This window comes from Diplotaxodon limnothrissa, linkage group LG18 (genome assembly GCF_057381915.1).
Source record: "Diplotaxodon limnothrissa isolate DT_005_m linkage group LG18, D_limnothrissa_male_GT1.1, whole genome shotgun sequence".
NCBI classification, from domain to species: domain Eukaryota; kingdom Metazoa; phylum Chordata; class Actinopteri; order Cichliformes; family Cichlidae; genus Diplotaxodon; species Diplotaxodon limnothrissa.
In genome coordinates, this window is record NC_140613.1 from 19,687,249 (window position 1) to 19,713,094 (window position 25,846).

At 40.6% G+C, this 25,846-nt stretch overlaps 4 protein-coding genes across 6 annotated transcripts; 3 read left to right on the plus strand and 1 right to left on the minus strand.

The window, feature by feature from the left end:
- Positions 1 to 347: 347 nt before the first annotated feature.
- Positions 348 to 2,867, minus strand: LOC146613469 (glutamate-rich protein 6). The gene is made up of 7 exons (XM_085379059.1): positions 2,791 to 2,867; positions 2,604 to 2,668; positions 2,290 to 2,456; positions 1,660 to 1,742; positions 1,350 to 1,508; positions 909 to 1,122; positions 348 to 602 (listed from the first exon to the last, which is right to left on the minus strand). Exons 1-7 carry the CDS (start codon positions 2,865 to 2,867, stop codon positions 348 to 350), a joined length of 1,020 nt encoding a protein of 339 aa, XP_085235185.1.
- A 2,312-nt stretch (positions 2,868 to 5,179) lies between these two features.
- LOC146613470 (uncharacterized) lies at positions 5,180 to 7,064 on the plus strand. The gene is made up of 4 exons (XM_085378984.1): positions 5,180 to 5,450; positions 5,603 to 5,743; positions 5,837 to 5,955; positions 6,255 to 7,064. The coding sequence occupies exons 1-4, from the start codon at positions 5,180 to 5,182 to the stop codon at positions 7,062 to 7,064; spliced, it is 1,341 nt and encodes a 446-aa protein (XP_085235110.1).
- A 2,850-nt stretch (positions 7,065 to 9,914) lies between these two features.
- LOC146613471 (uncharacterized) lies at positions 9,915 to 11,670 on the plus strand. The gene is made up of 4 exons (XM_085379035.1): positions 9,915 to 10,174; positions 10,262 to 10,413; positions 10,490 to 10,608; positions 10,834 to 11,670. The coding sequence occupies exons 1-4, from the start codon at positions 9,915 to 9,917 to the stop codon at positions 11,668 to 11,670; spliced, it is 1,368 nt and encodes a 455-aa protein (XP_085235161.1).
- Positions 11,671 to 12,860: 1,190 nt separating this feature from the next.
- On the plus strand, positions 12,861 to 21,191 carry LOC146613472 (schwannomin-interacting protein 1). 3 transcript variants are annotated; one of them, XM_085378237.1, is made up of 7 exons: positions 12,861 to 13,079; positions 15,963 to 16,072; positions 19,631 to 19,748; positions 19,869 to 20,075; positions 20,483 to 20,606; positions 20,928 to 21,021; positions 21,140 to 21,191. In XM_085378237.1, the coding sequence occupies exons 1-7, from the start codon at positions 12,861 to 12,863 to the stop codon at positions 21,189 to 21,191; spliced, it is 924 nt and encodes a 307-aa protein (XP_085234363.1). The 3 variants fall into 3 exon arrangements, with proteins under 3 accessions (XP_085234363.1, XP_085234364.1, XP_085234365.1); XM_085378238.1 differs by having other exon boundaries at positions 12,861 to 12,980; XM_085378239.1 differs by lacking the exon at positions 12,861 to 13,079 and adding an exon at positions 14,163 to 14,192.
- Positions 21,192 to 25,846: the final 4,655 nt, after the last annotated feature.

A 25,846-nucleotide genomic window follows, 5' to 3' on the forward strand; every position in this document is an offset into this window, starting at 1 on the left:
GGTTAATTGTATAATACCTTTACTTGATATTCTCTTTGTGAAACCGGGCTCCATTTAAATTGAATTTAAAAATAAAGGTAAGTCTGGCCTTAAAAATGAGAAAATACTGATTCAGCCAAGCATGCTATAAGGATTATCTCTATATATCGACATGCTGGCACTCAGGTGCTAGTACATAAAATGGTTTTTTTTTTTGTTTTGTTTTTTTTTCCTTTCGTTTTCTGGTAACTAAAGTCAAAAAAATGAGACATGCAAAATGTTTTTCCAGCTTTGCTTTTTTTTTTTTTTTTTTTTTTTTTTTTTTTTTTTTTCAGTCACTGTCATCATGTTCCAATATTACATATACATCAACAATCCTGAAGGCACTTGAGGATGAAGGCTTTGTCACTGTCATTCATCATTACATCATCACTGACTTTCAGGAGCCTTTGAGCAGTAACCTGTAAGTGATGGGCTGGTGTAGTCTTAAGTTTTTGGGGATGTAAGGGCGTCGTCAGGTACTGGTGAAGATGCTGAATTGCTGCGTGGATCCTGATTTTGGCTGCCAATGCCAGCAGCTCGTCTTTAGAGAGCGATGAACCTGAAGTATGCACGTATTCACCCTAATCAAAGATTTTTCACGTTAATGAAGCACTTTAGCATTTGTTACAGTCATTTTGCAAATCATTTAAACCCTCTGTGTAGTTAAATGTTAAAATATTTGCTTTCATAAAGAAAGACATCAGAAAACTGGTAGTAATGCATACCCATATCCAAACTTTTAGACTTATTCCAGTGTCATACTCAAAATGAACATATTTTCCAATTTTTGTTTTTCCATTTTAGCCCTTATGTTTTGTCATATGTTTAATTCTATAAAATAGCCAGTTCACAATGTGCAGACTAGTTGCACAGTGCTTCAGTCTTACCTGAGCGCAGCAGGTACCCACACTGAACTTAGCCTGTTGCCTGCCTGCCAAGAAGGAAACAAACACTTGTTTGTTCCCCAGGACTCGAACTCCAACAGTTTTGTTGAGGGACAGAAAGATGGGCTGCAGGGGTGTGGGAGTACCCCAGCTCCACTTACAAGTTACATTGCCTGCATTGTTTAAGCATCGGCCACCAGACATGTTCAAGGACAGCCTGCAATGCGAGTACAGAAAAAATACATGCATATAAATGGACTGTAGCTCATTGCCATTATGTATTTATGCTCACCTGTGCAAATTTTAAATATCACATTTACACCCCATAGACAAAAACATTTTTTGACAGCAACCTCTATGACAACAACTATAGGGCTAATAATATAATTTAAAGAGGCAATATTTAATAAATGGTAAATATTTTAAAAAAAAAATGCTATCTACCATATGTTTCCATTGGTGTGATAGCATGTCGCTCTGCCATCAGACTGGAATATAGCTCTGATTTGTTGATTAGGGGCACTGACGTCGTCATACACTATACAAACTCTTCCATTGTGTTCAGTGACGACGATAAGTACAGCCAAGAGGCCAGAGGGATAACTGTAACCAAGCTGGTAAGGACAGGAACACTGACTATAGAGGATATTCAATTCAACTGGAATTCACTGGATTTCTTTAATGTTTAAATTGTGCATTTTTAAATCACTTCCGCAAAGTCTCATGATCAATCTGATCAAATCTGAGAGGATACAAGACCTGAGCAGAGCCACCAGGGAACATGGTAAGGAATGTGATGCCACTGGAATAAAATTTCTGTAAAACTCCAGACCCCACCTGTGAATACAGATAAAGTTCAAAAGAAGAAATTATCATGTCTAGAAATTCTATTTTGCACACAATAACATGGACTTTTGAAAAATTATTTTTAAAAAACAATTATTATTCTTATAACCTAATAGTGTGGAGTTTGAAAGAAGTGGGAGGGTTGCTTTATTGCAAATTTACCTCTACATTCAAGTTCTCTTTCAATGTCTAAACTCGTCAGCCTCTGCAGGGTCATTTTGATTGTCTTTTGGCCTTTTTACCCAGCTTTACTAGTTTACGATACTAAAACTGAGTAGTTTCTCTTTATAAATAATAATACTATTTAGCGTAATAATAAAGTCTTGCATTTGTGAAGGTTTTGGGTTCAATGTATTATGTAGACACAGTGTGACCACATGGGGGCATTGTATTAGTGTGTAATGCAGCTGTCTGAGGCCTCTATTCAAACATAAATGAAACCTCTGTGTTGGAAAAACGTCATATATTTACAATATAATAAGACAAAACAAGCTCTGTGGGTCATGAAAAATAGAAGTAATATTAATTTGCATGTTACCTGATGATTACATATGCCAAACTGAACTGGTTTCCAATCATAAAAAGGGAGCAACACCTCCTCCTCTTCCATTTTTAAGCATTTTTCACTTGTGCTACTGCAATACGTTGTCCCCTTTCCTGGAGCATGTGAGAGTCTTAACCTGAAGACCCCTGGTGCAGAGAAAGCTAAACAATAGCAAAATAGACTGCATTAGTTTCACAGAGCTTTATAAAATCAAGATGCAGTTACCTGTCTGTCTGTCTGTCTGTCTGTTTATTATGACTGTATGCAAAAGTTTCAGGCTTCCAGTGTGAATGTTGCTAACTACTCACAGGTCTTCCCTGCAAGCAGATTAACTGGGTAACCACCGTAGATTGTAGATTCTCTTGATTGTATTCTATGAAAAAATACAAAATAAGTGCTACTCATATTAATTTTGCACATTATTTGAGTCATATTTCTGTTCCTACTTTCATTCTGTTTACAGGCATTTTCATGCAAAATCATACAAAAGTGTACCTAGGTTTTCTCAGAAAGCCTTTCATAAACTTGTGGTAAGCTTCACTCTCTCTGGATTTGTGATACAGAATTTCCATCTGGTCTTTTGAAGTTAGATTACCAAAGGTTAGGTTAGATCGCTCCTCAAACAAAAGTCTCTGCTTCACCAGGATTTGACATAGCTGCTGCCGCTGAGCACAACAGAAGTGGGTCTGTGATGGACACAGAGGAGGGGGTAAGGAGGTCATGTAGTACAATAGGTGAATTTAGGGATTTTGACTTGACCATTTACAATCTGCCTCACCTCAGGATTATGTACCCATGTTAGAACAAGTAGAGGATGAGCCTTTTCCCCACAGTACTCACATTGTGCTGGGTATTCTGTCTGGGACTGAATAACATTTTTTTTTTTTATCAGAGTAACATTATCTGTAACACCTTGCTTCCTTCCTTAAAAAGTAAGGAGATATTTGACTTTTAATTTATTATTACCCTTTGGGGAAAAGTTGTTAAATTCATCCTGTGATTGTCAGACTCACGATTGTACCTCAGAACTCCCGCAGCTCTGATACAATAGGTGGGTGGGTCACTGACAGGTTTTGGGCAACTGCATCGCATCCTCTTACCAGACAAAGAGAAAAAATGACAAATAAAAGGAAACATTCAATGATTTTAGAAAGAGTGAGATATTAATCCATATAATAATATCAAGATTATTATATGACCATGTGAAACCAATCAAGGTCTTATATGGTCGTCTGGAACATGGAGTAGATCACGAGCTAATGTAGCAGTGCCATTTAATGAAACACAGAAGTCTGAATAAGAGAACTGTTAACAGTGTTGGTATGTATTTATAAATATACACTCACTGGCCACTTCATTAGGTATTCCTGTTCAACCGCTTACATCTAACCAGCCAATGTGGATGTGGTCAAGATAACCTGCTGAAGTTCAAACTGAACAATAGAATGGTTATAAAGGGTGATTTAGTCCAGTAGAGGGCCTTTGGGATGTGGTGCAATCAGGGATTCAGCTGACAAATCTGCAGCAACTGTGTGATGCTATCATATCAACATGGACCAAATTATCCGAGGAATGATTCCAGCACCTTGTTGTCTCTGTGCCAAGAAGAGTCAAGGCAGTTTTGAAGCCAAAAGAAGATCCACCAATCTAATAAAGTGACCAGTCAATGTACATGTAGGAGATATTTTAGTACTTTGAACAGACTTGCAGGAAAAGCTGGACTTCATCTTTTTGTCTTGACTGTGTTTAGTGTCTTTATCCCAAGATAAAACAATCCATCCTCAGCTCAATGAGCTAGTCTCATGTGCTACCAGGAATCAAAACTTATTCCTAGCACATACACACCCAAGTATAATACGTCTAATATATTTTTTACATATATAAAAGCAGTCATCATTTAAGGAGGGAAAAAAGACAGATAAAGCTGACAGTTGGTGAAAACAAACACCTCTATACATAGTCTATGAAGATATGAAGATAAGCTGAAGACAGCACGACAATAAAACACCACGTACTTGCCGCAGTGGTAGTCAAGTATTGAGCGATTCTTCAGACTAGCCGGTGTTGTTAGTAACCATGGAGATGAAATAGCTGTATGGCAATGTGTAAACATAACAGCAGACCTCATCTGTGTTGCTGTCTGACTGGTTATGCTAACATTCATAAGCGTTCTGACATAAATTTCTAATAAACAGTAAAATCTATGGTAAGACCCCGGATTTTAAAAAAGCCAAAACCTTTCCACAATTATTGTAATGTGTAAATATGGTAATCTAGTGTTTGCAAAGGATTTGGAGGCAGGGAATAATCCCACCTCAGTGGTTCATTTAACAGCCTTTCTGCAGCTTCACCAGCAGGTGGAGCTTTGGTGGTTGCCATGGCATCGTAGATGTTCAAATTCTCGATATTTTCTAAGCACGTAAGAGGTTGATCCCCAGTTTTCATTGGTCAGCTTGGAAACTGCAGCTGAAACTCGCTTCCGTGACCGAAATTGTTTTTGCGCCTTCCATTTATGAGTAGCAGAGGTTTCTGAACACATGCAATACTATTTTTAGATGGGACAGCGGTTGTGCATTTATTTTTTTTAGTTTACCTCATTAATTATTACTGTGTGTCTTAATTAAACTCTCTCTCTCTCTCTCCCTCTCTCACTCACTCACTCACTCACACACACACACACACACAAAGCCCGTTAAGAATAAAATGTTAACTAGACATTACTCAGGTGCATATAGTGCAGGTAATTAGAGAATCCGTTGATGTCCCCGCAGCGGCTTCTGATTCGCTGTGGCAGCACCTGGCTTGTTTGCTGCCGCACAAATAGCCATGGCGAAGTCTCGCCTTCCAGCTCTTAACATTTCTAGGAGACACGCACAGCTAAACGATGCGTAGAGAAAAAGGGAGACGTGCCTCCGTTTGTTGTGCTGTAGCTGTTATTCTGATGTGCCATTTAGTGCAAGCAATAGACTGTTACCGACTAACGAAAACAGAGAGGCGAGGAGGGCGCAAAGAGGCCGATGCGTTAGGTGCACGAAAGGGGAAAGTCGTATTCGGAAAATCTGTCGGGAAAGGCTCAGGCCTTGAGTCAGAGGTTAAATATGGGAAAGCCTCTACAAACTCATCCGTGGAGGAATCCTATCAAGCAGATTTTATAGGTAAGCTTCAGGTCCACAGTTTATGTAAGGACACTGGCTGCAGGAAAAGCGTGCTTATTTGGAGATGTACTTGCATTTTTATTTAAAAGCTCTATGCCTCTGTGCATAATTGCAAAACTTGCTCTTCTTGATTTTTTTCCCCCCCACGTCAGGCTGGTCAAAAGGCCAAACGTATGACACCAGTTCCAGAGAAGCAGCATGGAGGCGCATGGTACCTTTGCTGCTGTGCGGTGGGGATCGGATGAAGTTCAGGGTAGCGGGAAGAGGAGTGTCAGAGCTAGCAGTGGACCAAGGTAAGCAAGCAGGGCTCTTTCTTTTTTTCTTTTTTCTTTTTTTTGTAAAGTGTCCATTTGGTTGCATCGTCATGTAAACTTTTTTTCCCATAGCAAATGCACCGCCAGTACCTCTGAGCCAGGTCCCTCCCAACTGTGGCTACAACATGCAGAGGAACTTACGGTCACTTGTTATGAAGGTTCCCTATGATGGCTGCAGTGTGGTTCAAGAGGTAATTTTAACTGAAATTAAGTCTTATGCTATATTTGAATAATTGGCAGCCTGCTGTTAAAATTGGCTAGTTTTAGGATTATTTTTTTAATTATCAAAAGTAAATTAAAATTATGCAAAATCTTCCTTAGATGGCCAAGGCTTTAATTTGCTAGTCATGGGTTTGGAACGGTCTCTTGGCTAAACATAAACACTTAATATTGTGATCTCTAACAATTATGGCTCTTTTAAAAGGGGGTAAATAACTTTAACTCCTTGACTGGTAACACGCAAGTCCTGATATTCCTTCTTGTTTTAAAGGGTGGCAGTTATGTGCTTCCAATGCGGTGGCAGGGTATTCCAATCTCCCTTTGGTGTTCCAAACCTGCAGCACCAGCTCTTATGACAACTGCCTCTCAAACCCCTCAGGACCCCGCATCAAACTCCCAGATGCCCTACACTAGCAAAAATCCAGACCAATTGTATGCCCATGTTCCTCAACCCTTTTTCTTTCCACAACAAATGCACTATCCATATCCTTCAGTTCCTGTATCGGATCCTGCAGAACCCATTAAGCAGTCAGAAATGCCCCCATTCCAGCAATACCCTCCACCCTTTCCCCCCCTCTATCCTTACTTTTATCCCCCACTTCCAGCCACAAGAGCAGCCCCAACCACCACTGCAAAGCCAGAATCCTTCATTCCTCCAGAGTTTCTCTTACCTGGTTACAAACCAGTTGGTCCACCTTTTCTTTTGCCCTTTCCACTACCTGTGCCAGCAGATACTGAAACCACAACTAACGCTGACGCTTATCCCCACTCACTGCAGCGTCCACCCAATGTGCATTTCCTCTCCCAGTATCCTCTCTTCCCTCAGTTTGTCCCTCTTCCACAATATCCGAACAACCCTAATGCAGATTTGGCGGCTGCTACTGGAAGCTCGGACACCGTACTCCCTCAATATGTTGTGCCTTTCCCTCAATTTGTTCCTCAATATCCAAACAATCCTAATCCAGACTTGGAAAGCGGAAGCACAGACACTCTGCTGCCTCAAGCTCAGTCGCACAATTTTCCACACTTCCATCAACAAGTTCAGTTAATGCCCTTTCGTCATAGTTTGACGAAAATATAATAAAGGCTTTAAATAACACCAGTTCTTGGTTTGAAATTCTTTGTTCAACAGCTCAACTCAATCAGCACCACAGATTCAAACTCAAGAATCATAAATGTTATGAGCATTTAGTGCAAAGGTGATTGGAATTAATAAGCAGACTTGATGATATTTGGATGTTGGGGGCTCAAATTTAAATGATTAATGTCCCTGTTGTCTGCAACCACCCACCAAACAAAGGGGGGTCGGGTGGATATGTAATGTTGGAAAGTCACTATTTTATTGCACTATGCTGGGCTTATGTAGCCTGAACTGTTAAGCTTGCTTTTTACTAATAAAAAGCAATGTTCTGTTATGCTGTTCCAACTTAGTCAAAGCAGCAAATGGACTATCTTTACAGGACTTAATCATGTACAGTTGTACACCAGGTCCTTTACCTGGCATGCTGGGTCCTTCAAGAGATCAGTTTTACTCAAATGGCACCGGGGGAAAAAAACAAGTCAGAAAAAAACAGCTTGTTGCTTGTCTCTCTCTCGCTCTCTTAAAAAATACATGTGACATATAATGTAATTGCAAGGAGGTATTTCTGCAGTCTATTGATTACTAGATAGTGGAAAGGGGGTGGGATTAAATAAGCTTATGCTTCTTCCTGCTCCTTTTTGAACATGAAAGTTATTTGTAGTTGTGGTTGCTCGTTTTCCTTTTGTTTTGCTTTGTCTCTGTTTAATTCTATGTTGTTGTACTTTTTCAACATGTTCAAAATAAAGATTCAATTAATCAATAAAAAAATATTGACTCATTTTTGACAATTTCTATTTTGCCCCACCCTCCCAGTTTTCTCTTTACACTCTTCATTTTGTTCCTTTTAATAAAAATGAAAAAACAAACTAACACAATTTGTAAATACAGATAACCAGGGTGACTGTTGCTTAGGAGGCAAAGGTGGTCATCCGACAATTCAGAAGTTGGTAGTTCAGTCCCTGGCTGCTCCAGTCTGCATGCCAAATATTCCATTATAAGTACCTTGCATCCATTGGAGTGCAATGTTGCAAAGCTTAGAATAAAAACTGCTCGAATGGGCGGGTGTGAATGAGGCATATTGTATAAAGTGCTCAAGTAGCGTTGAAATACACTAAACCAGTCCATTTACCATAACCACCACCTTAGGCCACACATTGGATTTATTCTTTTTTTCTTGGAGTTGTTTGAGCCCATCCTTTCTTTCAGTTAGCTGTTTGTAATAGTTTGCCAAGCTCTGCAAACAAGCGTTTTAACGGCACATTAAAGAGGTTTGGGCATTCCTTGCTGCCCAGACCTCTACATTGGAGAGACCAAACAGCCACTTCACAAGCGCATGGCACAACACAGAAGAGCCACCTCCACAGGACAAGACTCAGCAGTCCATCTGCATCTTAAGGACAAAGGACACTCTTTCGAGGATGCCAATGTTCACATTGTTCACAGGACAGATGGTTTGAAAGAGGAGTGAAAGAAACCATCTATGTCCACTGTCAGCGACCATCTTTGAACAGAGGCGGTGGTTTACGACACCAACTGTCTATAATCCATAATCCAGTTTTGAGTTCCCTCCCCAGACGCCTTAACGCCCACTCACATCCTGGGCCATCTGACCTCAGGAATTCGCATGATAAGGTGGGGCCAGGTTTCACAATGAGCTCACCTGAAACTCTGGCTGATTGGGACCCACACCCAGTTTCACACCTTGGCTCAGGCGATTAGAGGATCATCAGGGGGTCCTTTTGTCCCTCTGTGGGGGGTTACTCCCACTAGGTTTAAATCTGGGACTCCCCACCATTTGACCTTAGAACTGAAGAAGCTTCTCGGATGAGAGGTGAAACGTCTTCAAGTAACTTAAAGAAGTCCAGACGCTTTTCTTTGCAAGCTCCTTTGACTATGATGATCTGGATGACTGAGAACCTTCACAGACATATTTTAACGGCACACTTTGCACATACAGGTTTATTCAGATATTAATGTTAGTAATGCAAATTACAAAGTGATTTCATTTTTCTTTTAACTTGTTAACCTGCAATTGATTAAAAACAACACATATTATGAGATGTCAATTTTTGTATGAATTTTTTAAATCACATTTGTGGTTTGGTTATTTGCTACAAAGTGTTTTTTTCTGCTTTATTGCAGCATTTTATTGGGTAGGCATTTATAAAGTGGCACCATGATGAAATTACTAGTTTGTACTTCTGGTTTCATACTTCTGCATGCATTCTGACAAATGCATATATGGTGTAAAGATGTAACTAAATGGTGAAGCAAATACTACACAACTGCTGCATTTCAATTTTTTTTTCAGTTCTTTTTCTTTTACAGGATCTTATAAAACTCTTCTCTGCTCAGTCATTCAGTGTTCAAGCTACGGTTAGATGGTGTTTACTACTGTAATTCTTGAAACTGAGAACTTTTATTTGATTATTAATCGAGTCAAAGAAGAGTTTCTTAAGCTCATTGGAATAACCTACCTAGACTTATTTGAATTTTTCTTTATTCAATTCACTTATGTTCCAAAGGAGAATAATTTTACTTTAACCAAAATTAGTTTAACAAGAGACAGAGCCTACACTTGTCTACAGTATATCTAAATAGGATAATCTTGTCTGCAAACTCATGAGTTATGAAGACTATAGAATTCCACGCATTTCATGCTCCATAAAAAATGTTCTACTTATCCCAGGACAACACTAGAGTCAGCTGCCAAAGGCTCTTAATGAGGCCACAGGTGCAAACTGTAACTGTGTTGATTAGCTGGTGACAAATTGCAGACAGCATCAGAAGCTGTGATTTAGTTGTTCTGCATCGCTGTGAAGTGCTTTCCATCTGCACTGTGTCACCACTATGGGAGGTGATAGAAGTGGGAGATGTAGAGCATGTCAAACTGTGGCAGTCACATTACTCCTGTGCTCTTTAGCCCTTTGTTTAAACTTGCAAGTGCTGGGCAAAAAAGTTAAACATGAGGGATCTAGTGAGACTGCAGTGAAAGATGGAAGAAAGGGAAGCATTCTCTTTAATGGAAAAAGGCTTAAATCCCAGTCAGGACCTGCTTCTTCTGCAGCTGCCACAGGACATGCGTTGCTGCAAGTTGACTTGCATCACAGGTAACACTTGGCTGTTTCTGCTAATTTGATATGCTCGGTACACTTGAGGCAAAGGTTGTTGCAGTTAACTTTGTGTTGGGATATCTTTCTTCCTAAAGCAGAGAGTAGATCAAAGCTGAAGAATGACACTGCTAATGAAGCAGCATGGAGGCAATTAAACTCTTCACTACACTGTAGTGATAACAAGATGAAGCTGAAGGCCATGGGGCCTGGTGCTGCTGATCTACAACTGCACATAGGTAGAAAAAATATAAGTATGCAAAACGGTTTTTAAAAACTGTCATTGAATACTGGCATGTTTTCTCCTTCTCTCAGAAAATGCACAACCCTTACCACTGAAGCATGTGCCTGAAAGCTGTGGTTTCTCAATGCAGCAGAACGCACTGGGACTAGTTTTAAATGTCCCATATAATGCCTGCAGTGTGCTAACAGAGGTATGCTGCTTTTTTTTTCTTTTTTTTCTTTTTTTCTTTTAAAAGGACCTGGACTTGATGGAATGTGGTTTTCATATCTGCACTAATTGATGAATTCTATATTTTCTTTTGGTAGTTTTGAAAAAGATCTCTTCAAACTTAGAGTTTGAAGAGATAACTGCTTGATGCTAAATTTGCCAAAAAAACAAAACCCAGGCCAAAACATGTTTGGTTTCTTTGTTTCAGAATGGAAGATATGTGTTGCCAATGAATTGGCGGGGGATGGCAGTTGAATTCATCTGCCCAGTTCAACAGTCCAGGAAATTTCCTTTCTCTCTCAGGCCATGGCACTTCCATCGCTCAAGACGACAAGCAAAACAGCCCTATTATCCTAATCTATATAATTCCTACTGGTATAACTATTACATGCATATGATGGCACCAGGTGCTAAAACTAACCCAACTACCACTCGCCCTCACACAAAGCCACCTGGATATTCATACCCTCTGTACTACCCATATAACTTTTATTACCCCTACTACTACTCCTCCTTTCTCCCAGTGAAGACCACTGTGCCACCACCTACGGCTGTTAGACCTAGTGGCAACAAAATTCCTTCCAAGAGCCCTGCCTATTACCCTGCACATTTTCCTAATATGCACTACCTTCCACCAGTCCAACAGTTGCAAATGATCCCTGACAAAACTCAGGTTTACTACTACAACCCGGAGACTGGATATTTCTTTGGAAAGCCTTCATACCAACAAAAACCAAATTTGCCAAAGCAACCTACTTGGTCTCAATTTACCCCAGTTGCTATGCCAAGTTACCCAGCTTCCCCTGTGAAACTGAGTTACCCAAGCCCTGTCAGCCCAGAAACCTCTGCAGCCCCTATAGCACCATATGTTCCATTTGACAAGCTCCCCTTTGAGCCATATGTTGTATACAAGGCTAAGAAACTCCCCGATGACCAGAAGTACATGGCCAAAGCAGGTTTTAAATCTAGATTCCAAACACATTCAGGCTTCCCTTTGCAAATTGCTTCCAGGTTTCCTCAGTACAGAGGTCAAGGAGGTCCCTGACTGAATTAAGCAGAGCTGTAAGTGCTAAGGGTTTCTTGTTGGTGTGAATTTGGTAATGGTTGAATTGTTCTAAGAAAATCTTGTGTTCTCGCGGAGCATGATGATGATGAAAATTAAAGATTTTTCTACTGTGAACTTGTTCTCATGTGTTTGGTGTGTTTTTTTTTTTTTATTATTTTTTTTTCTTCCCCCCCCCCACTACAAAAGACTACACTCTTCATTCATGTGAAAAGGACTGGTCATTTAATGATGGTGAAATGCGCAGTCCTAAGCATGTTGGTTGTCATGGTACACCCCTTTCTAAAACGCCAAACTGAATTATTGTTCAAACGTTTGACCTATTCATAGCAAGCCCCGTCAATACTTGTTAGAGCTTATACTAAGACAATGAATCAAAGTCTCTAGAGGGCTACCTTTAGTTCTTGTTTATGGAACACTTTTTTTTTCTTTTCTTGTCTTTGCAAAAAAAAAGTTGGTGCATAAATCCCATTCACCCACTGCACATACAGACCCTATTCTGTCTGCTCCTATATATTTTTACAGTGCTCTTCCCCCTTGGGCACTCCGTGACTGTGTGTACGCACTTCGCTGAAATTCAACCACACGTGACAACTGAACGACGTGTAATGCTGGACTCTGAATCCAGACATGCTCATTGTCGTTCAGCCACTTCATTTTCTAAACGCTACTTGGAGGGTCCAGAGCTCCAGAACAAGAAATCAAGTAGATCATTCATGCAACACTGCGTGTGTCTTGCTGCAGCTGGTTAAATTATTCAATCATTTAAAGAAGTGGTTTCATCTCTTTAGCCAAGGTGAGCGTTTTGTGGCACACAGGATTTTGCTTTATCTTTTTACTAGTGACAAAGAATTTGGATGTTTGTATCAGGCTATAGATTTATTTTGTGGCTTTGTTTAAATGAACTTAATGAAAGGATTAAAATCAGACTGAAATTCTACATTTTTTAAATCTCATTTTGTTATATAATCTATTTTTTTCTATCCATGCTACCACAGGAAACATTAAGATACCGTGCATTAAATAGACTGGAACAGCCGTCGTTTAAACAACTAATTTTGGTCAAAGATCTGTATTCCTCTCCTGTTTATGTCTGGCTAGATTCCCGACCAGATCTCTCAGCTCCTCCTCCATCTCTAAAATTTGCTCCGCCTACTCTACTTTGTATCTTTATGGAGGACTATGATGTGGACATGGATGAGGAAGAGGAGGGAGACGTATTCACTAGAAAGGCCACAACGTGCCACTGGTGGGAAGATGCACAGCATCAGGGAGGAAGACTAGGATGCATGGTAAACAGTCACAGCTGGGCAGAGGAGCTTAAGGATATCTTTGCACCACAGGCAGATCACTGTTACAGTGTAGCAAGAACCAGGCTGTCCAGCATCTCTGTGAGTGATTCACTGTGTCTGTTGTTTGATCCACACATGGAAATAAATGAGGACACTTATTCTGATGGCTACGTCTCTTGTAGCTGTTGAAGAGACTTCTCCAAATAAAAAGGAATGGGCTATAGGGAAAAAATTAAATTTGGGTAAAAGACAAGTGCAACAACAGGCTGTGTTTATTGCCATATTTGCAATATGCAGTTCTGTAACTGTTTTTATATGCATGCAGCATTCATATATATATATATATATGCAGCATATTTTCCATAAGCAAAAATTCCTGGCATGGAGAGACTGAGAATATTTGGCTTGATGTTGATGAAAGAAGGAAGATGACTCAGTCTTTAGTCATTTAATCAGTGAACAACTGCACTGTGGGAACTAACTGCAAGCCTGTGTGTGTGTGTGTGTGCAACACTGGTTGTTTATGCACATGTGGACAAATGCGTCATGTGCTTCCTTATGCCTCTTACGGCTCATTACACTTGTACCTTTGATGTGGGATGAGGCTGTAGGAAATTCCTCCAGAAGACAAAACAAATATAATAAATCTACTACGCTGTGTAAGGCCAATAATCAGATGTTGATCTATTAGAGAACCAGCTATGGCCTCTAAGTATTTTGTTGCATTCTCATCCATTAGGCCTTCTAGCCTAGTCCACCTGCCATTTTTTTTGTAGATCCAAAATGTCTGCCTCAATTTATCAGAAACACAGATTTATTATTTGTCCCTCTCCTTCCAGTAAAGGAAAGGTGAAGAGGAGAAGACAAGAGAGAAAATAGAGGAAGATGGAGGTACAGATAACAGATCAGGAAAGCAGTGGCAGCACTGAGCAGCAGCTTCTTTCCCCTCCCTTGATTTCTCTCTCCTCCTCTGCTTCCGTCGCTGCCCACTCCTTCCTCTCTTGCTCCCACGTCTCCCCACCCTCCCCTATCTGCTGCCTCTCCCCTCCCCGCTCTGTCATCCCTTCCTCCCACCCTCGCTCTCCTGCACGGAGCTGCGGTATAAGAGAGGGTCTCCTGGGTCTAGTTTCACTGCAGTGTAGAGGAGGGCAGGACGGCTGTTTTAGTACGATGCGCTGAAGGATGGTGCACCAAGAGAAACGCATTTACCAGGTGTGTGGATTTGTATTTGCTTGCATTTAGTGTGTGATTCTGATGGGTCTGTAGCATTTAACAAGCTATTTAAAGGTATACATGATAGGTATCCATCATGGGTGTGATGCTGTAGATAAATCAGCCGTATGGGATGAGTGGAAAAGGGAGTGGGCGTGTTCGTATGTGGTTGTGCTCGAATATATCTGTGTAATATGTATGCTCCTGCATTTGTTCAGTCAGATTTGACACAATTTTCCATCTCAGATCATTGATATCTATATCATTGTATGTTATACTATCTTTTGTTTGAATAGGAACTAAAATCTTTCTACATTTGCATTCATCATACCATGTACATTCTTTATAAGGGGTACAATTTTGGGCTTGTGGGGGTGCATGTGCTCGTGTAGTCATTTTGTTAGTAAGGAGGGCATCTGTATGTCTGAAGTGGGTGAGCAGGGGCCAGCGTTGGTTTGGAGAATGATGGCGATGAACTCATTTATGCTTTTACGTCACATCCTCATCTAAGGATGCGTCACAAAAAAAGAGGGTGTAGTGGTGTGTGTATGTGTATGTATCAGTTTTGCAGCTATTTTGAGTACAAATGCTGAAACATAAGAGAAACGTGCCTAATTTTAGAAGTGTTATTCAATATATGTGTGGTTCCAAAGAGCACACACAAACTCAGGCAGCTTTAGCAGATGTTTTTGGCTCAAATCCATCATATATAAATACTTTCCCTTTGATGCCAGAATAGAAAATCATGTTGTGAGGATCCAAGGGGAAAAAATGAAATCGGTTCAAAGGGGGAGCTACAGACTGAAAGCTGAGATGAAGTGAAATAAAAGGAAACGAGATAGAAGGCTCGGGTGTGGAAGCTCAAAAGGTTAAAGGGGAAAAGAATGAGAAATACAGATGAGGGAAAGGGGGCAGAACATAAAGATCCAATGTCATTAAAGTGAAACAAAAAGTATGAAAAATGGGACGTCGGTCAAAAGAAACTAGTCACATAGGAAGAGGAAGCTGTAAAACACCAGCCCACAGTGACACGGCATTTTGAATCAGCAGCACTAAAAGAATGCAATGGAATTTTTTTAACCAGTTTAAATAGTACCTGCTGTTTTGATGATGAAATGTGATGCATAAATTAGTGAAAGAAGCCATTTATGGATGATTCACCGTCACTACAATCCTATGATTGTAATGAACAAAGATCTTTAATAAAAATGCATTCAGATGCACTGACATAACTGGATAGATACACCTATTTCTTGTTTCATTCTTCAGTCTTTTCTGGGCCTGGCCTGTGGGGGGAAAACATTATGTGCACTGTCTCTCAGAATTGAAACAGTACGTTTCTCTGAAGTGTTAATGAGGACTGCATCTGCCAGATTCATTCGTTTAATCATTTTCTATACATCTATTTCAATACTACTGTTTACACGCATCAGATGAGAAATCCTGGACAGGCTGTCAGCTGGTAGTAGTAGCAGATAATGAATGTTTTAATACTCATATTCATACATGGAATCAAAAGTAGACGGTAGATGTGAATTCATCACATTTTCCCTCTTAATCGGGTGTAACCGGATTTATAGTTGATTAGAAGAAATGAGAGTGTCCTCTCATTTTGGTATTACCTGAATTTATGCATTTGTTTATGAATTTCATCAGTCTTCCTTGTCAATAAGCGACCCACTTGGCAAATCAAGCAGAGAGAGACGGCAGCACAGGAGCCTCGTCTGTGTTAATATTCTTTGTGCTTCCACGTTTCTCTGTTTGTGGCAGGCCCAGAGGAATGAGAGAGAGTCCATCAGGCAGAAACTTGCCCTTGGCAGTTTCTATGACGATGAGCCAGTCATCTACACCAGCTGCAGCAAGAACGGCCCTTCGTCTCGGTGCGTTTGACTGAGTGTATGTGTGAGCAAGCAGAAGAGAATGGTTCATTTTGAATAGTAACAGTAATAATGTGATAGATTGTTGGCTTTATATGTCATTCTGACTGCATTTGAACATCTTCCGAGCGCAGTGATGTACAATAAAATAAAAATAAAAAATAAAAAAATCACTGAAATTTGGTGAACTGAATTTCATCAAACTCATTTGGTTTCCTGAAGCTCTCAGTTCTCACAAAGCCTTTTCATATTAAAGTCTAGCTCTCATGAAAATATTTTTTTTATGTATGTATTTATTTATTTTGTTGGCCGCGTCTCTGAGATGCCAACTGTATCATGGAAGCACCTTAAGTTAACCCTTTATTTACAATAGGCCTTGTGGAGGGCCCATTTTACAAGCTCTTTCAAATGACCTTGACTCGGTTACCATTTCTGCTAGAGACAAAATTCAAATGGTTTCAGAAAGAAGAGAAGAAGAGCTTTTGGGGGGATATTTAGTGTATCATTGAAGCAAAAAGCATTCACAAAATACTGCAGTGTAAAGAAGGACATAAAATTCAGCTCCGCCTAGGTTTTATTACCTGCATTTTACATTACTGTAAGTCCTCAGCCATTTTTGGGAGAGGAAATTCAAATGATTCACAGTAATGAGAGTTATCTGGTGATTTTACAGAGAAAATGTACAAAATAACTCCACTTAACCTGTATTATACTTGGGTGCTAAAGGGTTAAGACCTTTACAGCCAGGAGAGGGGATTAATCATCAGATTACGTCATTTGTTGACTAACAACTGTTAGCTGAAAACTACAACAAACAAATTAGGGAGGTGGAATAGTTTTCCTTGGTAGAAATTTATCTAGAAGCAGTGACGTTCTGGAGTTGTGTGTACGTTTAATTATCATGGCTGGTTTCATACGGACTATGCAACAACAGAGGATGAGAGTGAGTCATTTAAGTCACAGACATGCAAAGTGAAAGTGAAAGCTTTCCCGGAGTGCCACAGTTATGTTTACAGTCAGTCTAAAGGGACTGACATTGGGCTATCTAGAGAGTATGGAAAGAATGGGAACGTAGAGCATGGCACTGTGGTTAATCTCTGTTGCATGATGAGCTGCCCACACAGAAACTAAGCGATGCCCCAGCTTCATGGTGGGACACAGTTCAGACATGATGTTCTCAAATCAGACAGCTCTCTTCGAACTCTGTGCCACCAACCTGCCCGTTAAATCATTAAATAATAAAAATAAAAGGACAGTGTAATATTTTTTTAAATATCCGAAATATCCAAATATTTTATTTTTTAAACATTAGTATTCAATGTTTTTTTTTAAATTTGTCAGACTTGTTGTTTATTTTTGCAATGCAAATAAAATAAGTTGATCAGTAATTTTTTTACTTACTTAGAGAATATTTTATATCTTCTTATAAAATATCATTGTAAATAGTACTATATTTGATAGAAATCAAATAACATACTAGTTTCCATGGAAATGACATTTCACGTCTGCAGTTTTGGATAGAAAAACATGTAATGCAACTGGAACGACTTGCATTATGACAGACTCCCCGTGGTTAACCAAAGCCGCAGCACTTACATCAGTACTCTTTCTCTCCGTGACACCAGTTGACCTCCAGTAGCTTTTTGGCTCCCAACTTTTTTTTTTCCTTTTTCCCACAATACCCTTTAGTTTATGTCACACAGTGGGGCTGTCCTTCGTTACTGTAGATGTTTGAGAAAGTAGTTTCGTCAGCTTGCGAAAGAAGAAGTAATGCCTGACACAGTTATCCACAGCTACAATTGGTGGAATTGAGCATGTGACCCCCTCCCCCGTTGGAGGTAAAGGTGTAACGGGGTGTAGTTTAGGGTGGAAATTCCAAAAAGAGTTAGTGAGGTGTTGTTTAAGTAATTGTTTTTGTCTTAGTGTAGGGGAAGGTTACTTTGGGTTGTTAGGTTCTTTCAGTATCATGATCTGGAATTGAATAAATGGTGTTTTGAACCCTTGGAAAGGCTGAGGTTAAGGTTTTTTTTCCTTCACTTCTGTATAAGAGATGTTACCGACCATTTTTAAAGACCTTGTTTATGAAATGGGAAAAAGAGTCTTTGCTCACATTGTTGTAAAGTCGGATGAATTGTTTCATAATGAATACTATCCTAACCTGCTGTGTGACCTAAAGTAACAGAAATCTGAATAAATAAAAGGCTTTATGCTTTACTATGCTGTTTCCATATCTGTGATTAAATCTTTGGATCTAGCTAAACAATTTTTGGGATGTGCCAAAAATTCCAATATGGAGGAACCACTGGAAATATGAATATATGCAGAAATTCAAAGTCAATGGGCAAACATTTTACCTTGATTGCGATTAATTAATTAGGTTTTTTATTGTAAATATGCCGCTAAACTAAATGTTTAATATTAATTAAAGCTTGAGCAGTTAGCTAATGTAATATTGTTGTGCTCCAAGTGTTGAAATATACTGGCGGTATTTCTGTTAGTCGCTTCAACCATTTTTCTCTCAGTTTTCTTCTTTTTGTTTGAGGTTGACTCTCCTGTAGCCAAAAATGTCTCCAAATAAGGGACACATTAATTTTATTTGGCCCTATGTTTAACTTTTCCTACATGATGCTTCCATGTGGCAGACTGGACAGGGCAGAGTGTGCTTTAAACGAATTCTGTATTGACAGAAAAATAAAAATAATTTTTAAAAATAACCGACATTCGTAAGATTAAATCAGTTAGAGGTTCTAAATGTTGGTTTTGGTTCATTTTAGGTGAACTGACCAGCCCTAACCAATGTGTACCCAGACTGCATCACTGACATGTGAATCCAACAAATGTCAACAAAAATGAATTAATATCATGTGAATTATTGTTAGCCAATTTCGCATTCATGTGTTAGCCAGCAAAAACAGTTGATTAGATTAATTATAAGTTAATATGAGAATGAATGTGTGGACCACGCCATTGTAATGAAGCAACATCTTGGGAAGCTTTAACAGCTGGAAAAATCAGGAAATTTTTGTTTTGCTACACTGAGTTACAGACTTCAAAATTCAGATACATTGACAGGCAGGACACCAAAGCGTAACACACAGCAAGATTAAATAGGCCTGTAGACTTAGCTAAGCATCAAATGAAATAACTCAAACATAACCTTTATTGTCTGATTTTCACTTTTTCAAATGCATTTATAAGTTTTGCCCTAAACAAATGAAAACAAAGAAAATAGACAAGAAACTAAACAAATGCAAATGACTTTTTGTGTTGTGGTGTAAAAATCCAGTTGGTCTTCCTCAGAATCACAACTCATAAGCAAACTGTGAAACTTTCTTCTGACGCTGTCTTTTTTTTTTTTTTTTAAGTGACTGTTTTCACTAAGCGGAAGAGAATGGATGAACTGTTTTCACTCTTTGCCTTACCACTTTTCATGCTTATATGCATTTTAAATGGTGTTTGCTTCTTGTGTGCAAACAGCATTGGCCTGTGCTCTCTAATGTGTGATTCTGACTAAAACGGGTGCGATCTGAGCGCCTCTGAATATTGCATTTGTGTTCTCAGGCTGCAGAGTGGGGTGAACCTGCAGGTGTGTTTTGTTAATGACAGCAGCAGCGACAAGGACAGCGATGCTGAAGACAGCAGGACAGAGACCAGCCTAGACACACCGCTGTCACCTGTGGTATGTGTCCGAGTCTCTCTGTGTCACCATATGTGGGTTTTATGTGTGTTTCTGTTCCACTAAACTCGTGAGGTGACCGCAGTTGTTGTTGCATCACAGTATCGCTCACTTCCTATACAGAGTAAGCAGAGCTCATCTCTGTCGGACCGGGATACTGGAGAGGAGGATTCAGATCCTTTAGATGACTGCGGTGGGTTTTGGCGAGTGCAGCGAAGGCTGCAAGAGGAGGCCCGGGTGGCGTTGGCTCTGGCTCGACCCATGGCCCGCATGCAGGTGGAGGTAGAGAGGCAAATTCAGCTTCACAGACGTTCACCTGTGGCTGACTTGGTGAGTCAGAGGGGTTTTATGCACAGAGGTCTTAATTCCCTCTTCCATGGAAAATTCAATGTAGGAAATTATTAAGGGCACTAAAATATCAAGGAAAATAAAGTGAAAATGGAATGTAAGTTGGTGTTTCAGTAAATATGACATAATAAAACTACATAGGCACATGAAAAGGTCAACACTCAAGTTTTTATGTGTACGTGAGACGTGGGTGCATGTTACCATGAGAAAGCCCCTGAAACTGGTGAACAGACGTGTTGCAAGTTGCAGTTAGAGGCTGCGTCATGTAAAAATCCAGAGATCCAGTTGATTAATAATCAACAACACTTTTTAAGTCTTTATTTACACTCAAATGTTTGACACATTTTGACGTGCAGTAATTTCCCGTCTGTGTGTGCTTATGCGAGCAGCTTCCCCATTTGCCCCACATCAGTGAGGGTTTAATGAAGAGGAATCTGAGGCAAGGGGACATGAGAGACATGAGTCTTGGACAGCTGCAAGTCATCACGAATGATTTGCATTCACAGATTCAGAGTGAGTAGATGACTCACGCATAAAGACACAAATTAGTTATTAAAAACCAAGCCAAAAGCCTGATCTGTACTTTATCAGATTTTAATATTTTTATTCATGCCATCTATGCTATTATTTCTATCAAATAAAGTATCAAAAGACATTCAGTCCACTTAAGAATTTATACGATATCTTTCGGGATTGTTTTTCTCTTCCTCACTTCCTATTTTTTAACACATTTCTGTCTAACATCATCACAACAAAAGCACACACTTGGCACGATAAAATACAATCATACAAGGGAAACAAACATTCAAAGACTGGATTTGTATCTTCAAACAGGTCTAAATGAGGAGCTGGTACAGCTGCTGCTGATGAGGGATGAGCTGCATGTGGAGCAGGACGCTATGCTAGTGGACATAGAGGACCTCACCAGGTGAACCACAGTTTTTCTCCACCTCAGCTTCTTAGCTGTCAAAGGTATTGGAAGCGCTGTCACTTCACAGTATGTCCTGGACTCACTTTAACATATTTCTTCTTGTTTATTATGGCAGGCATGCACATAGCCATCAGCGGCACCAGCCAGAGAAAGGCATCTCTAAATAAACACCTTGTCTACACATGTGTCTGTATGCACGCCGTCCGATTTCCCACTCTACGGACTGCTACCAGTGTTGCTAATGAAACTTCATCTGTGCTCACTGTATCTGGAGAGTTGAATGCAGCATATAGAGTAGTATTAAGACACATGTGATACGTTGCGCCACATCTTAGAACCTCAAAACACAACATCTACATGTGTAAGATCACTAATTTCAGTATTGACAGATGAGTTTGTGCAGGCGTTCCACTTCCACTCAGCATGATTGTCCCCGTCATATTTCATAAAATTAGGGGAGTCGAGTTGATTCCGTCCCTGATCTTTATTTAGCACTCAATGATTTTGGCACGGCTGGGTTGGAGAGAGCACCACCATGCCTTGTGTCTCTTTTTTTTTTTATGAAAAAGGATGATGAGTTGAGATCTTGAGGTCTTTTGTTTGGCTCTAATAATCAACAGGGTTCTTAGAAATGCTCTGTTCACTTGTATATCGTTCACTTCACTAAAAGCACTGTGACATTGCCGTTTATCACTCTCATTCACTATCAAGCATCACATACCTGATCTGGTATAATAGGAAACGATAAGTACTCTGTATTTGTTACATTTAAGCAACTGCTTTCCAGAAAGTTCCTAAAAAAATCTTTAAGACTCAAACCTTAATATAATTAAATAGCTGCTACAGTTTCCACCTCCTTTAAAGACATTTAGAGCTTTACTGGACAGTATTTTGACCTTTATTTGGGCAAATCTGTATTTGTCAAATGTGATGATCTGCTCAGTAGAAGACACAAAAAGTTCATTTTTTTTCAAAGTTTACACAAAGCTGTAAAAAGGAACAGGCATCTCCACACAGATAGTCTCTTAATAGAAATATGCAATTCCATTTTCTTAATTTAATAACGATCAGAGATGGTAAACACAAATGTAAAACATATATTAATAAATCGCAGCCTAAGCGTATATCTATTTTATCTGTTTCAAATGTTTATGTATGTAAATGTTAAAATATACTTTATTAAAAGGATTAACAACATGCCTTGTTGTGTTTTAGTGTTTTAATTCTAAGCTTTTTAAGAATGTCATTTAACACAAAGTCACTTTTTTATTTTCCTTGATTCATGAACACATGTATTCTATAATGATTGTAAAAAAAAAAAAGACCAGAAAAAAATGATTCCGTAATAAATGTTTCAAGTGTGTCGACTTTCATGAGATTTATTTTGCTTTTTTTCTGAATTTACAAGAAGAAAAAAAATCCACACGTTCCAAGGAAAGCATCACGCCTTGACACTGCAACTGAATGACTGCAGGCTACACAAGGAAGGAAGCGAGGGCACCGTCTAGTTTCTATTCACATTCACACTTTCACGTGTGATGTGTTGACACTTAAGTTTTGTAAGGACTTACCGCCAGCAACGGGGGAAAAAGCCGTGGTGACAAAAATAACCTTGGTTAGTGTTACATAGTTACAACCAGTGGGAAAATAATCTATGGCAAAAACTAATGATCACTTAACTGTTTATTATAAGCCTTCATTATACTTTTTTTCTCAAAATTTGGGACATTGCTGTTAAAAAAGCCCAAAAATGGGACAGTAAAATTAAATCAATGCAATATTACAAAACAAAGTATCTCAGGAAGTACACACACACACACACATACACACACACACATATATATATATATATATATATATACATATATATATTACGTGAAGTACCCTCAATTACGTGAAGTACCCTCAGAAGGTCTGCTAGATGATGTTAATGCAGCACTACGGGCAATACCTACAACCACGATTACCGACACTAACAAGCTGATCTACAATACGGCAGCAGTGATCAGTGAGATGCTTGGCTACAAGTTGAACAGCGACAAGGGGCAGTACCCTCCATGGAGAAGGAGGCTAGAGGGCAAGATCAAAGTAGCACGGAGGGAGGTTAGCCAACTAACGGAGTTGCAGAAAGGTGCGACAAATAAGGTGCATAAGAAATACAGCAAACTGTCCATACCTGAGGCCTTGGAAACTGCCAAGCAAAGACTCACAGCCTTGGCCAGCCGCTTGAGGAGGTACACCAGAGAGATAGAAGGCAGGAGAATAAACCAGCTGTTCTCCACAGAACCAGCAAAGGTGTACTCTCAGTGGCAAGGGAACAATAAGAGAACAGCACCACCAAGGCTGGAGACGGAACAATACTGGAAGAGCATATGGGAGAAGGATGCAACCCATAACGGCAATGCTCAGTGGCTAGAGGATCTGAGGGCAGACCACAGCGACCTCCCTGAACAGGGTCCAGTAACCATCACAGTGGCAGATATCCAAGAAAGGGTCTCCAGTATGAAGAGTTGGACAGCACCAGGGCCCGACATGGTTCACGCCTACTGGCTGAAGAAGCTGACTGCACTCCACGAGCGTCTGGCAGCACAAATGAACCAGCTGCTAGTTATCGAGAGACACCCGGAATGGCTAACTGAAGGCCGGACGGTCCTGATCCCCAAGGACCCCAAGAAGGGACCGGTCCCCTCCAACTACCGACCAATAACCTGCCTCAGTACTACACTGAACAAAAATATAAACGCAACACTTTTGTTTTTGCTCCCATTCCCCATGGGATGGACGTAGAGACCTAAAATTCATTCCAGATACACAATATAACCATCCCTCCCAAACAGTGGTCACAAATCAGTCCAAATGTGTGGTAGTGGGCACATCTGCTATATTGAGATAATCCATCCCACCTCACAGGTGTGCCACATCAGGATGCTGATCTGACATCATGAGTAGTGCACAGGTGTACCTCAGACTGCCCACAACAAAAGGCCACCCTGGAATGTGCAGTTTTTTGCGCTATTGGGGGTCTGGGGACCCAGAACCGGTCAGTATCTGGTGTGACCACCATTTGCCTCATGCAGTGCAACACATCGTCGCATGGAGTCTATCAGATTGTCAATTGTGGCCTGTGGAATGTTGGTCCACTCCACTTCAATGGCTGTGCGAGGTTGTTGGATATTCGTGGGAACTGGTACACGCTGTCGTATACGCCGGTCAAGCACATCCCGAACATGCTCAATGGGTGACATGTCCGGTGAGTGTGCTGGCCATGCAAGAACTGGGACTCAGCTGCCATCTGCCCTGAACAATGTGAACCATGATTCATCCGTGAAGCGCACACCTCTCCAACGTGCCAGACGCCATCGAATGTGAGCATTTGCCCACACAAGTCTGTTACGGCGACGAGCTGGAGTCAGGTCAAGACCCCGATGAGGACGACGGGCATGCAGTTGAGCGTCCCTGAGACGGTTTCTGACAGTTTGTGCAGAAATTGTTTGGTTGTGCAAACCAATTGTTCCAGCAGCTGTCTGGGTGGCTGGTCTCAGACGATCTTGGAGGTGAACCTGCTGGATGTGGAGGTCCTGGGCTGGTGTGGTTACACGAGGTCTGCGGTTGTGAGGCCGGTTGGATGTGCTGCCATATTCTCTGAAACGCCTGTGGAGACGGCTTATGGTTGAGAAATGAACATTCAATGCACGGGCGACAGATCTGGTTGACATTCCTGCTGTCAGCATGCCAATTGCACGCTCCCTCATTGCTTGTGGCATCTGTGGCATTTTGCTGTGAGACAAAACTGCACATTCCAGGGTGGCCTTTTGTTGTGGGCAGTCTGAGGTACACCTGTGCACTACTCATGATGTCAGATCAGCATCCTGATGTGGCACACCTGTGAGGTGGGATGGATTATCTCAATATAGCAGATGTGCCCACTACCACACATTTGGACTGATTTGTGACCACTGTTTGGGAGGGATGGTTATATTGTGTATCTGGAATGAATTTTAGGTCTCTACGTCCATCCCATGGGGAATGGGAGCAAAAACAAAAGTGTTGCGTTTATATTTTTGTTCAGTGTACATGGAAGCTCCTGTCAGGCATCATATCGGCTAAGATGAACAGGCACATGGGTCAATACATGAGCGGGACACAGAAAGGAATTGGCAAGAATACCAGAGGCACAAAACACCAGCTACTGGTAGACAGAACAATCAGCCGAGACTGCAAGACCAGACTGACCAACCTGTGCACTGCCTGGATTGATTACAAGAAGGCCTATGACTCAATGCCCCACAGCTGGATACTGGAATGCCTAGAATTGTACAAGATCAATGGGACCCTAAGAGCCTTCATCAGGAACTCAATGGGGATGTGGCGTACAACACTAGAGGCCAACTCCAAGCCCATAGCACAAGTCACCATCAAGTGCGGGATCTACCAAGGAGATGCTCTGTCCCCACTGCTGTTCTGCATAGGCCTGAACCCCCTCAGTGAGATCATTAACAAGACTGGCTACGGATACCGACTACGGAACGGAGCAGTTGTCAGCCACCTCCTGTACATGGATGACATCAAGCTGTATGCCAAGAGTGAACGAGACATCGATTCACTGATCCACACTACCAGGCTATACAGCAATGACATTGGAATGTCGTTCGGACTGGAGAAGTGTAGTCGGATGGTAACAAAGAGAGGGAAGGTAGTCAGAACTGAGGGGATTGAACTACCAGAAGGCAACATTGCAGACATAGAGGACAGTTACAAATACTTGGGGATCCCACAGGCGAATGGGAACCATGAAGAGGCCGCTAGAAAAGCTGCAACCACC

Bases quoted from the DNA above. Each gene is read 5' to 3' on its own strand.
- LOC146613469 (XM_085379059.1), bottom strand. From the start codon at position 2,867: ATGGAAATTCTGTATCACAAATCCAGAGAGAGTGAAGCTTACCACAAG. The intron at 1,123-1,349 runs GTAGATAGCATT...CTCGCATTGCAG, and splicing joins CACACCAATGGAAACATATG to GCTGTCCTTGAACATGTCTG. The intron at 603-908 runs GTAAGACTGAAG...ATCTTTGATTAG, and splicing joins TGGGTACCTGCTGCGCTCAG to GGTGAATACGTGCATACTTC.
- LOC146613470 (XM_085378984.1), top strand. From the start codon at position 5,180: ATGCGTAGAGAAAAAGGGAGACGTGCCTCCGTTTGTTGTGCTGTAGCT. The intron at 5,451-5,602 runs GTAAGCTTCAGG...CCCCCACGTCAG, and splicing joins CTATCAAGCAGATTTTATAG to GCTGGTCAAAAGGCCAAACG. The intron at 5,744-5,836 runs GTAAGCAAGCAG...TTTTTCCCATAG, and splicing joins AGAGCTAGCAGTGGACCAAG to CAAATGCACCGCCAGTACCT.
- LOC146613471 (XM_085379035.1), top strand. From the start codon at position 9,915: ATGGGAGGTGATAGAAGTGGGAGATGTAGAGCATGTCAAACTGTGGCA. The intron at 10,175-10,261 runs GTAACACTTGGC...TTGGGATATCTT, and splicing joins CAAGTTGACTTGCATCACAG to TCTTCCTAAAGCAGAGAGTA. The intron at 10,414-10,489 runs GTAGAAAAAATA...TCCTTCTCTCAG, and splicing joins TGATCTACAACTGCACATAG to AAAATGCACAACCCTTACCA.
- LOC146613472 (XM_085378237.1), top strand. From the start codon at position 12,861: ATGGAGGACTATGATGTGGACATGGATGAGGAAGAGGAGGGAGACGTA. The intron at 13,080-15,962 runs GTGAGTGATTCA...TGTTTGTGGCAG, and splicing joins CCAGGCTGTCCAGCATCTCT to GCCCAGAGGAATGAGAGAGA. The intron at 20,607-20,927 runs GTGAGTAGATGA...ATCTTCAAACAG, and splicing joins TTTGCATTCACAGATTCAGA to GTCTAAATGAGGAGCTGGTA.